The following is a 13,033-nucleotide window of genomic DNA, read 5'->3' as shown; positions in this document are numbered from 1 at the left end:
ATCCAACTCAATAGCCTGCTTTTCCCCCCATATCCTTTTATCCCCTTCGCCTCAAGTGCTACATCTACCTGCTTCTGAAAACATGCAATGTTTTGACCTCAACTAATTCCTGTAGCAACAAATTCTACAGGCTGACCACTCTATAGGTGAAGAGATTTCTCCTCATATCGGTCCTAAATGGTCTACCCCGCGTCTTCAGACTGTGGCCCCTGGTTCTGGACACACCCACCTCCGGGAACATCCTTATTTCATCTACCCTGCCTAGTCCTGTTAGAATTTTATAGTTTTCTATGAGATCCCCCCCCCCTCATTCTCCTGAACTCCAACAAATACATCATAACTGATTTAATCTCTCCTCGTAGGTCAGTCCTGCCATCCCAGGAATCAGTCTGGTAAACGTTCGTTGCAATCCCTCTAGAGCAAGAACATACTGCCTCAGATGAGGGGAAAAAAAACTGCACATACTATTCCAGGTGTGGCTTCAAAAGATTGAAAGTGACATCTTCTAATCGCAAACAAAAAGCTTCAACTTTAACAAAACCAGTTACATAGGTATGAGAGGCGAGCTGCCTAGGGTTTGTTCCGTGGTGATAATATAAGAAATGGGGATTGAGGGCAGCATGATGGCGCAGTGGTTAGTGCTGCTGCCTCACGACGCTGAGGTTCCAGGTTCGATCCCGGCTCTGGGTCACTGTCCTTGTGGAGTTTGCACGTTCTCCCCATGTTTACATGGGTTTCGCCCCCACAACCCAAAGATGTGTAGGGTAGGTGAATTGGCCACGTTAAATTGCCCCTTAATTGGAAAAAATGAATTGGGTACCAAATGTTTAAAAAAAAAAAAGAAATGGATATTTTACCAACAACATTTATTTAAAAAAAAAAAACAATTTATAAAACTTTTAAACTTCAACTCTAACATAGCAGATTACATGTAGCTTCTTAACCGTACCACACTAGTTTCCATTAAACAACTCGAACAGAACATACAGCACTCATGCCACTTTCCTAGGTAGACAAAGGCAACACTTGCATTTATGAAGCAATTTTTCTTCTGGTGGAGACATTCGTTCTGAACCCTTTTTCCAAAGCCTGGCTCGGTGACCACTTTCATGGCATCCTCAGTTGATTTTCATCACCCTCGCTCTCAAGGCCCAGTCCCTCAAACAAAGGTTCTCTGGGGTTTTCCAGACGTGAACTTATTAGTGTTATCTTGGCTGATTGCCCACTCCCATTTGTAGAAAAGAATAGAGCCATACTGTTGATATGCAACTAACCTCCCATTGACGGACAAAGAGGCTATCAGTCCCTGTAATGGACTAATAGCTGGTCAGACAGGATGGTCCCGAAGAACAATGGATCTGAGGCATCCTGTGTATTCTCACTAATTAGTTTAAGTCTGACTGGAGCAATGTAACTTGGCCCGGTGTATACCTCTGACTCGGTGCTCGCAGGTTGTCCCATCCTGTCTCCTCCTTCTCTCTCTCTTCTCTTCCCCCCCCCCCCCCCCCCCGTTACATTGGGGTCTCATTTCTGGACCCAATTTCCGAATATCTCCCTTGCGTGACAAAGTAATCAAGAAGGCTAATGGAATGCTGGCCATGATATCTAGATGACTGGAGTAAAAGAACGCAGACATTATGCTTTGTAAAACCCTGTTTAGACCCCACTTGGGGTACTGTGAGAAGATCTGGGCATCACACCTTAGGAAGGGTATTTTGGCCTGGGAGGGAGTACAACATAGATCTACAAGAATTATACCTGGACTTTAGGGGTTAAGTTATGAGGAGAGATTATATGATCTGATCAAAGTCTTCAAGATATTAACCGGGAAAGACCGGATAGATGAAGATAAATTATTTTCACTGGTTGGAGATTCTTAAAAATTAGGGCCAAAATACAAAGGTATTAAGGGATATGGGCCAAAGGCAAGTATAGGGAGTTGGGCCTCCGAGAGGCCAGTTTCATTGAATGGCAGAACAGGCTGGAGGGGCTGAATGGCTTACTTCAGTCTCTATGTTCTACTCATGCCAGTGATGGAATCCTGGAACGAGGTCCGAAAATCGTTGATAGTGGGCAATGGTCTGTCAATAAATCGAATTTCTACCCATACCGGAATTGGAATAAATGCTTGATTCCAAAACTGATTTCGAGGACTTTATCTGCACATAATTGCTTTTGGCTTTATTCAATGTCCTTGATACAAAGGCTATTGGCTTCTCTTCACCTGTGAGCATTGTGGGAAACCACCGCCGAAACCTCATAACGTGATGTGCCACATGCCAGTTGCAGGGGTAAATTTTGAGCAATATGCATCAGGAATTATAACTTGAGTAGTGCTTCTTTGGCTTACACCATTGTTCTCTCACATTGATTCTCCTCCCCATTTCAACTTTTTATTTTGACACAGTAGATAGTTGCCAGATTAGGGAGAACATTTCTGTAATAATTTAGTAAATCTAAGAAAGGTCGATGTTGGTTGACATTTTGAGGTGCAGGTGCCTTGTTAATGGGTTTGACTTTCGAAGGAGACTTGTGCAGTCCATTGACGTTAATGAGAAGACTCAGATATTCAATTGAAGATTGGAAAAATTGACATTTGTCTTTTCAAACTCTTAATCCATAATCTTCTAATCTCTGAAAGTGTGGCATCCAGGTTGTGGAGATGTTCTTCCTCATTCTTCCCAGTAACCAAGATGTCATCTAGGTAACATTGAACTCTGTGTGATCCACTTAAGATTTGGTTCATAGCTCGTTGGAACAATGCTGGTGCAATATGATGCTAAATGGTCATCTTTTCTAACCCTTTGTGTGTTACAATCATCAATTACTGTCAACAAAGAACAAATAAATGTACAGCGCAGGAACAGGCCCTTCGGGCCTCCAAGCCCGTGCCGACCATGCTGCCCGACTAAACTACAATCTTCTACACTTCCTGGGTCCGTATCCCTCTATTCCCATCCTATTCATGTATTTGTCAAGATGCCCCTTAAATGTCACTCGTCCCTGCTTCCACCACCTCCTCCGGTAGCAAGTTCCAGGCACCCACTACCCTCTGCGTAAAAAACTTGCCTCGTACATCTACTCTAAACTTTGCCCCTCTCACCTTAAACCTATGCCCCCTAGTATTTGACCCCTCTACCCTGGGGAAAAGCCTCTGACTATCCACTCTGTCTATGCCCCTCATAATTTTGTAGCCCTCTATCAGGTCGCCCCTCAACCTCCTTCGTTCCAGTGAGAACAAACCGAGTTTATTCAACCATTCCTCATAGCTAATGCCCTCCATACCAGGCAACATTCTGGTAAATCTCTTCTGCACCCTCTCTAAAGCCTCCACATCCTTCTGGTAGTGTGGCGACCAGAATTGAACACTATACTCCAAGTGTGGCCTAACTAATGTTCTATACAGCTGCAACATGACTTGCCAATTCTTATACTCAATGCCCCGGCCAATGAAGACAAGCATGCCGTATGCCTTCTTGACTACCTTCTCCATCTGTGTTGCCCCTTTCAGTGACCTGTGGACCTGTACTCCTAGATCTCTTTGACTTTCAATACTCTTGAGGGTTCTACCATTCACTGTATATTCCCTACCTGCATTAGACCTTCCAAAATGCATTACCTCACATTTGTCCGGATTAAACTCCATCTGCCATCTCTCCGCCCAAGTCTCCAAACAATCTAAATCCTGCTGTATCCTCTGACAGTCCTCATTGCTATCCGCAATTCCACCAACCTTTGTGTCGTCTGCAAACTTACTAATCAGACCAGTTACATTTTCCTCCAAATCATTTATATATACTACAAACAGTAAAGGTTCCAGCACTGATCCCTGCGGAACACCACTAGTCACAGCCCGCCAATTAGAAAAGCATCCTTCCATTGCTACTCTCTGCCTTCTATGACCTAGCCAGTTCTGTATCCACCTTGCCAGCTCACCCCTAATCCCGTGTGACTTCACCTTTTGTACTAGTCTACCATGAGGGACCTTGTCAAAGGCCTTACTAAAGTCCATATAGACAACATCCACTGCCCTACCTGCATCAATCATCTTAGTGACCTCCTTTAAAAACTCTATCAAGTTAGTGAGACACGACCTCCCCTTCACAAAACCATGCTGCCTCTCACTAATACGTCCGTTTGCTTCCAAATGGGAGTAGATCCTGTCTCGAAGAATTCTCTCCAGTAATTTCCTTACCACTGAAGTAAGGCTCACCGGCCTGTAGTTCCCTGGATTATCCTTGCTACCCTTCTTAAACAGAGGAACAACATTGGCTATTCTCCAGTCCTCCGGGACATCACCTGAAGACAGTGAGGATCCAAAGATTTCTGTCAAGGCCTCAGCAATTTCCTCTCCAGCCTCCTTCAGTATTCTGGGGTAGATCCCATCAGGCCCTGGGGACTTATCTACCTTAATATTTTTTAAAACACCCAACACCTCGTCTTTTTGGATCTCAATGTGACCCAGGCTATCTACACACCCTTCTCCAGACTCAACATCTACCAATTTCTTCTCTTTGGTGAATTCTGATGCAAAGTATTCATTTAGTACCTCGCCCATTTCTTCTGGCTCCACACATAGATTCCCTTGCCTATACTTCAGTGGGCCAACCCTTTCCCTGGCTACCCTCTTGCTTTTTATGTACGTGTAAAAAGCCTTGGGATTTTCCTTAACCCTATTTGCCAATGACTTTTCGTGACCCCTTCTAGCCCTCTTGACTCCTTGCTTAAGTTCCTTCCTACTTTCCTTATATTCCACACAGGCTTCGTCTGTTCCCAGTCTTTTAGCCCTGACAAATGCCTCCTTTTTCTTTTTGACGAGGCCTACAATATCTCTCGTTATCCAAGGTTCCCGTAAATTGCCGTATTTATCCTTCTTCCTCATAGGAACATGCCTGTCCTGAATTCCTTTCAACTGACACTTGAAAGCCTCCCACATGTCAGATGTTGATTTGCCCTCAAACATCCGCCCCCAATCTATGTTCTTCAGTTCCCGCCTAATATTGTTATAATTAGCCTTCCTGCAATTTAGCACATTCATCCTAGGACCACTCTTATCCTTGTCCACCAGCACTTTAAAACTTACTGAATTGTGGTCACTGTTCCCGAAATGCTCCCCTACTGAAACATCTACCACCTGGCCGGGCTCATTCCCCAATACCAGGTCCAGTACCGCCCCTTCCCTAGTTGGACTGTCTACATATTGTTTTAAGAAGCCCTCCTGGATGCTCCTTACAATCTCCGCCCCGTCTAAGCCCCTGGCACTAAGTGAGTCCCAGTCAATATTGGGGAAGTTGAAGTCTCCCATCACCACAACCCTGTTGTTTTTACTCTTTTCCAAAATCTGTCTACCTATCTGCTCCTCTATCTCCTGCTGGCTGTTGGGAGGCCTGTAGTAAACCCCCAACATTGTGACTGCACCCTTCTTATTCCCGATCTCTACCCATATAGCCTCACTGCCCTCTGAGGTGTCCTCCCGCAGTACAGCTGTGATATTCTCCCTAACCAGTAGCACAACTCCGCCACCCCTTTTACATCGTCCTCTATCCCGCCTGAAACATCTAAATCCTGGAACATTTAGCTGCCAAACCTGCCCTTCCCTCAACCAGGTCTCTGTAATGGCAACAACATCATAGTTCCAAGTACTAATCCAAGCTCTAAGTTACCCGTAATACTTCTTGCATTAAAACATATGCACTTCAGGCCACCAGACCCGCTGTGTTCAGCAACTTCTCCCTGTCTGGTCTGCCTCAGAGCCCCACTGTCCCTATTCCCTAGTTCTCCCTCAATGCTCTCACCTTCTGACCTATTGCTCCCGTGCCCACCCCCCTGCCATACTAGTTTAAACCCTCCCGTGTGACACTAGCAAACCTCGCGGCCAGGATATTTATGCCTCTCCAGTTTAGATGCAACCCGTCCTTATATAGGTCACACCTGCCCCGGAAGAGCTCCCAGTGGTCCAGATAACGGAAACCCTCCCTCCTACACCAGCTGTTTAGCCACGTGTTTAGCCGCTCTATCTTCCTATTTCTAGCCTCACTGACACGTGGCACAGGAGTAATCCCGAGATTACAACCCTAGAGGTCCTGTCTTTTAACTTTCTGCCTAGCTCCCTGAACTCCTGCTGCAGGACCTCATGCCCCTTCCTGCCTATGTCGTTAGTGCCAATATGTACAACAACCTCTGCCTGTTTACCCTCCCCCTTCAGGATGCCCTCTACCCGTTCGGAGACATCCTGGACCCTGGCACCAGGGAGGCAACATACCATCCTGGAGTCTCTTTCACGTCCACAGAAGCGCCTATCTGTGCCCCTGACTATAAGAGTCCCCTATTACTATTGCTCTTCTGCGCTTTGACCCTCCCTTCTGAACATCAGAGCCAGCCGTGGTGCCACTGCTCTGGCTGCTGCTGTTGTTTTCCCCTGATAGGCTATCCCCCCAACAGTATCCAAAGGGGTATACCTGTTCAAGAGGGGGACAACCACAGGGGATTCCTGCACTGACTGCCTGCCCTTTCTGGTGGTCACCCATTTCTCTGCCTGCACCTTGGGTGTGACCACATTTATATAACTGCGATCTATGACGCTTTCCGCCACCTGCGTACTCCTAAGTGCATCCAATTGCTGCTCCAACCGAACCATGCAGTCTGTGAGGAGCTCCAGTTGGGTGCACTTTCTGCAGATGAAGCCATCCGGGACACTGGAAGCCTCCCGGACCTGCCACATCTCACAGTCAGAGCACTGCACCCCTCTAACTGACATTGCGTCAATTAATTAAAATTAAAAGTTTAACATTTTTAAAAATATATTTTAAATTTTTTTTAAAAAGTTACTGTTAACTATCTGTTTCCTAGCACTAGATTTCTAATATAAATGCGAAAGCTAAATATAGTACTCTCCGATCTCTGGCTTAGATACCCCTCTAAATTATAATTAAGTAATTATGTTTAATTAGTTACCAATGCTTAATTTTTAAAATTTAGTGTAGATTCCCAACCAGCCACTCGGGTCACAGCGTTTCCGTGATGTCACTTCAGTTTCCCCCCCTACACACACAATTTGAAAAAGGTATAAAAGTAAAAATGAGTAAAAATCACTTACTTGCCTTCTTACCTTCTGAGTGTCTTAGATGTTCTCAGGTTCTCTCCCTGTCAGAGACTGCTCCTTCTCCTCCAAATGGCTCCCAAAACTATTTGAAGATATGCTTGACTAAGATTGATTTTACTGAAATGTTGGCCTCCAGCCAACCCAGCGAGTAGGTCTTCAATCCGAGATAGAGGGTACTGCTCTGCATACAGTACAGGATTATTGGAGACTTTAAAATCACCCCACATGCTTATAGATCCAACTTTCTTTTTCATCACTGGTATAATTGCGTAACCCAATCACTCACGTTAACAGGTTCAAGGACTCCCGTTCTAACCAGCCGTGGGTTCAAGGACTCCCGTTCTAACCAGCAGTGGGTTCAAGGACTCCCATTCTAACCAGCCATTCTAATTCTGCCTCAACCGTGGATCTGATTGTGTACCGCACTGACCTAGCCTTTAAGAATTTTGCCTGACTTTCTTCCTTGATCTTTCGCTTTACTGATACCCTGAATGAAAGAGTGGGATACCAAGGAGTGGCTAGGGGAGGGAAGGGGTGGAGGAAACTCCAAGATTGACAATGTATATAAGAACCACATGTGCTGTAAATATTAAACGTAAAGTGTTACTGTGTATAAATTGAAAGTACCAATAAAAATATATTTTTAAAAAAGCTTAACCTTTGGGTAGCATGGTGGTTAGCCCAGTTGCTTCTCACCTCCAGGGTTCCAGGTTCGATTCCCCGCTGGGTCACTGTCTGTGTGGAGTCTGCATGTTCTCCCTGTGTATGCGTGGGTTTCCTCCGGGTGCTCCGGTTTCATCCCACAGTCCAAAGATGTGCAGGTTAGGTGGATTGGCCATGATAAATTGCCCTTAGTGTCCAAAATTGCCCTTAGTGTTGGGTGGGGTTACTGGGTTATGGGGATGGGGTGGAGGTGTGGGCTTGGGTAGGGTACTCGTTCCAGGGGCCGGTGCAGACTCGATGGGCCGAATGGCCGCCTCCTGCACTGTAAATTCTATGAAAACATACAGTGAACATCTTGGCAACCATTAATTCATGCTTCCCCGTTCACGTTGAAGCCAATGGCATGTTTCTTCAAGATTTTGGGCAGGTCTGATTCGGTATCTGTCATATTCAACTCGGCTCAATTTAACATGCCCTTTTCCAGCTGAGTTCTTCCCATTAGTGCCAGATAATTTCCCTTAATATGTGAAAGAAAGAATCTGCCGTCTGTCTATTTAATTGCACTTTTACATCAATACAGGCCCTCACTTCTCCAGTGTAGGTTTTTAACACTGCAAGGGTTGCAGAGTAATATTTTTGGCATTGCAGCCACCAGCGAGACAGCTGCTCCAGTGTCCACCTCCAACTTCACCAGCTGACCGTCCAATAATGGAGTGACCCAATATCTGTTTGTTGCACCAGCAATAGCGAGTACATTTAATGATAGCTCGTCTTCGGAATGTGAATCGAGTTCCTACTCCCGTCCTTTTTGCGGCATGTGGACGCTTTTTTTTCCTTGATTCGATTGACGTTTGTTTCATTCGCCGTTGCATCCTGCAACTTTTGCCTGCAGCTTGTTTCTTTTTCTCACATGCGTGTGCAATGTAGCCCTTCCTGCCACAATTTCTGTGCATGATGTCTATACACCAACGATCTGCTGCTGAGTGCCTGGGCTTTGCACACCCAAGGCAAGTGCCTTGTGTTTGTGTTAGTGTTTTGACCAACACCATGCAAATTCTTGTGCTTGAACTCAACGGTTACGTTTCTTTGGCTTTTAATTCCATGATACAGCAAATTCCAAAGCTTTATTTGAGGTCAGGTTGCTTTTGGTTAACAATCACTTTTGAATAGTTTCGCTCCTTCAACCAGAGACTGATCTATCTGATGGTATCATTTAACATATCCCTGAGTTCGTAGTGTTCAGCCAATCTTTTTCAGCTTCTTGGTTGCCCCTATGAAACCTGTACCTTTCTGCGATGACTAAAGGTTTTGGTGAATAGTGCCCACCCTCATTATGCTCAGGAATGTTGGGACTTTTATATCTGCTGCTGTCTTGTTAGCTTGAACAAAATTGCCAAATCGTTCTGTATATGAACTCCATTGTTCTGTATTCTCATCAAATGGCTCCACGCTGCCAAAACTCCCATCATTTTTCTCTGGAAGGATCTACATTTGCACAATGTGCCATGAATTTTTAGTGCTACCTTGCTTCCTTTCTCCCCACAACAAGGCACAATCCATGCTCAGCCTGTTCCCCTTTGTGTTTTGCAACACCCCCAGCTCTAAATTTGTTGTTGCAGGGCACTTGCTACTCACGGCTACCGAATTTATTTTGGACGGAACACATGGAGGCTTCTCTCCAAGCTAGTTTCCTTCGGCTATTTCGGTGATTTTTCAGTTGCAATTTGGCTCCCCATCACCAGTTTTCATATAGCGATGATTTCAATTATTTATTATCTCTTTGTGTGTCTACAAACACTGTATGCCTACCTCGTCGCCAGTTTTTATGGATTCAAGATTGAGTCTGCAGGCCTTGGAGACTCGGAGCTTTATTTAGAAGATGTTAACACTGCAGGCTGCAATGTTAGCCTACCCGTTTTCCCGCGCAAACGGCCGGTCCAATGGCATCATGCAATCGTTCTCTTAAAGTGCCCCTGTTCTGCTACAAGGCTTCGTGTGAGGAGACACTTAAAAACATTATGAATGCACAATGGAATTAGATTAGAAATTGTCGGATGCTTTTCAAAAAAGGAGCGAGAAAGAAAACAGTGTACTGCAGGCCAATTAACTTAACATCAGTTGTTAGGGAAATGCTGGTATCTATTATTAAGGAAGTCTCAACACTTAAAAGCATAATGTGATTAAAGCAAGCCAACATCGTTTTCTTTGAGGGAAATCCTGTTTAAAATTTTTTTTTTTGAGGATGTAACTGTTGTGGTAGATAAAGGGGCACCAGTAGCATCCCTGGATTTCCAAAAGTAATTTTATTAGGTACCACACAAAAGGTTAATAGGCAAAATAAGGGCCCATGGCATTGAGGCTAGTATTTTAGCATGGGAAAAGGATTGATTAATGGATAAAAAGCAGAGAGTCGGCATAAATGGTTCAAGTTGATAGGCCGTGAATAGTGGAGTGTTGCAAGAATCAGTGCTGGGGCGTCAGCTATTTTCAATCTAGATTAATTACTTGGTTGAGAGATAGAGTAATGTATTAAAGTTTATTGATGCAAAGCTGAGTGGGAAGGTAAGCTGTAGGGAGGGTGCAGAGAGATACAGACAGGTTAAGTGAATGGGTAGCAAGATGGCAGATGGAATAGAAGGTGAAGTCATTCACTTTGTCGTAAGAATAGAAAAGGAGAATATTTTTTTAAAGGTGAGAAGCGTGCACTGTTATCTTCAAAGGGACTTGGGTATGCTCATACAAAGAACACAGGAAGTTAGCATGCAGGTGCAGCAAGCAATTAAGAAGGCAAATTGCATGTTGGTCTTCATTGCAATGGGATTGGAGTTCAAGAATAAAGAGATCTTGTTACAGTTGTACAGGGTTTTAGTGAGACCACATCTGGAATACTGTGTAGTTTAGGTCTCCACATTTTAGAAAGGATCTACTTGCATTGGAGGCAGCACAGCTAACGTTCAGGAACATGGTCCCTGGGTGAGAGGTTTGTCCTATGTTGAGAGGGTAAGTAGATTGGCTCCCATTCCTTGGAGTTTAGAAGAATGAGAAGCTATTCCATTGAATTCTGAGGTGACTTGATCGGGTAAATGCAAAGAGATTGTTTCCACTGCTTATGAACTCTAAAACATGGGCACAATCTCAGAATAAGGGGTTGATCGTTCCGAGCTGGGATGAGGAGAAATTGCTTCACTCAAATGGTTGTGAATCTACCCTGGAGAATTGTGGATGCTTCATTGTTGGATACATTTTGAGGCTGGGTTGGACAGATTTTGGTGGCTCGGAAGGTATAGTGAACAGGTGGAAAAATGGCGTTGAAGTCTGATCTCAACCAGGATTGTATTGAATGGCAGAGCAGACTCGACTGGCCATACGGCCCAATCCTCCTATTTCTTGTGATGTTGATGATAATTGGTTTGTTACAGTACAAGTTTTAAGACGTTAAATCTTATCCATTGGTTTTCTTCCCATGGGCTTTGTGGGGATTCCTTTGTTTTTTTAAATGTTATTCGTCTGTGCGGATAGTAACACATGAAATCAGGATTTGAATTCTAATGTCTCCGTATTGACCAACATGTTTGGACTGGAAGTCTGCATTGAGTCTCTCTAATATCGTAGATTCAATTTCATGAGTCAATATATTGGAAAACTCTCTGCTGTGTGGGACTAGCATACCAGTTTATTGCTTTTAAATTAACATCAATTATTCATTTTTTTCTCCAGGTGCAAGGCAGGTTGCTCGTAAAACCTCATTGGAAGAAGCAATGGATTTGCTGGCTTCTGGCTTTCTGCGAGGAGGCAGTGGTTTCTTGCGTGTCAGTGGAGAGATGCTAAAAGGAGGCAGCTCTGTCAACCGGGATATTAGGATTGGAGTAACTCAGGTTAGAAATTACATTTGAGCGTTGCCTTTGAGAAATCATTTGCGCAGTTTGGTTTTATCACTTGAACATTATTTTTATTTATCAAAGAATCAAATGTGGTTGATAAATGTTCTTTAGAAATCTCTGGACTATTTAAAAATATTTGAGTGAGAATTTGCTTTTTGAGATACGATTGTCACAAGCCTGGAATTTGTTCTCCTTTTATGTTGCTTGCTTGTGACCAACCTCCTCACTTCAGAGGGAAATGGTCTTTTGTTGTGTATTGTGCTGTACCAGTGGTACAGCTGCGACAACTGGTTAATCCTTCGCAAGCAAACCATCATTAAGATTGAAGGAAGCCCTTAGGGCATGATTTTGTGGTGGTTACGAATTAAAATTTTCAGTAAATGATTGAGCAACCATCTCCTCTCTCTTATAGATGTCTGTATTCAGCCAATTTGATTCACTTAATGTGATATCGAAAAATGGCTGAGTGCACTGGGCACAACAAGGGCTCTGGGCCCAGATAACAGCCCAGGCTGTAGTACTGAAGACTTGTACTCCTCCTGTGCTGTAACCATTCTTAGGTTCTATGATTTCAGAACCAACCATACTCCTAGTCAAGCCAGCAGAGCGAGAAAACTGGCATCTACCTACCAAGTGGAAAATTGCCCTGGTACATTCTGTCCACGAGGACTTCTAGTGACACAATGTAGAGAGAGGACGTGCATGAGGAGTCTCTACTGGAAAATGGCTTATTTTTAACCAGTTTCTAGGAACATAGGAACAGGAATAAGATATTCAACCCCTCAAGCATGTACTGCCATTCAATTAGATCATGCTGATCTGAGACCTAACTGCATATACTACCTGCCTTTGGCCCATATCCCTAATATCTTTGCTTAACAAAAATCTGTCTATCTCAGTTTTAAAATTAACAACTGATCTAGCTTCAACTGTTGTTTTGTCAGCGAGAGTTTCAAAACTCCACCACCTTTTGAATGAAGAAGTGTTTCCTGACATCTCTCCTGAACAGTCTAGCCCTAATGTTTTAGACTATGCCCCCTAGTTTTAGAATCTCCAAACAATGGAAATAGTTTTATTTTTATCTACCCGGTCTTTTCTTCGATCAGATCACCCCGTAACCTACATTCTACATTCTAGCGAAAACCGATCTAATTTGAGTAATTTCCCCTCTTAATACAACCCCTGTAATCCAAGTATAATTTTTGTAAACCTATGTTGCATTCCCTCCAAGACCAAAATATCCTTCCTAAGGTGCTCTCAGTACTCCAAGTAGGGGGGTCTAACCAGGGTTTTTTATAGAATAACCCCGGTGCCTCTATATTCCAATCCTTTAGATATAAAGGCAAGCATTCCATTAGCCTTTTTGGATATTTTCTGCACTTGTTCG

The 13,033-nt window shown here is 43.9% G+C and overlaps 1 protein-coding gene across 5 annotated transcripts in view; it reads left to right on the top strand.

Annotated features, from left to right (window-relative positions):
- Positions 1-13,033, top strand: part of heatr5a (HEAT repeat containing 5a) — a 344,658-nt gene that overhangs the window by 61,418 nt on the left and 270,207 nt on the right. For all 5 annotated transcript variants that reach the window (XM_072488316.1, XM_072488279.1, XM_072488289.1 and 2 more), the window contains one exon: positions 11,483-11,640. In XM_072488316.1, the coding sequence (XP_072344417.1) occupies positions 11,483-11,640 (158 nt within the window). The remainder of the gene's footprint in view (positions 1-11,482; positions 11,641-13,033) is intronic.

Source organism: Scyliorhinus torazame, chromosome 2 (genome assembly GCF_047496885.1).
Source record: "Scyliorhinus torazame isolate Kashiwa2021f chromosome 2, sScyTor2.1, whole genome shotgun sequence".
In the NCBI taxonomy this organism is placed as follows: Eukaryota; Metazoa; Chordata; class Chondrichthyes; order Carcharhiniformes; family Scyliorhinidae; genus Scyliorhinus; species Scyliorhinus torazame.
This window is presented reverse-complemented; position numbering and strand designations above follow the sequence as displayed.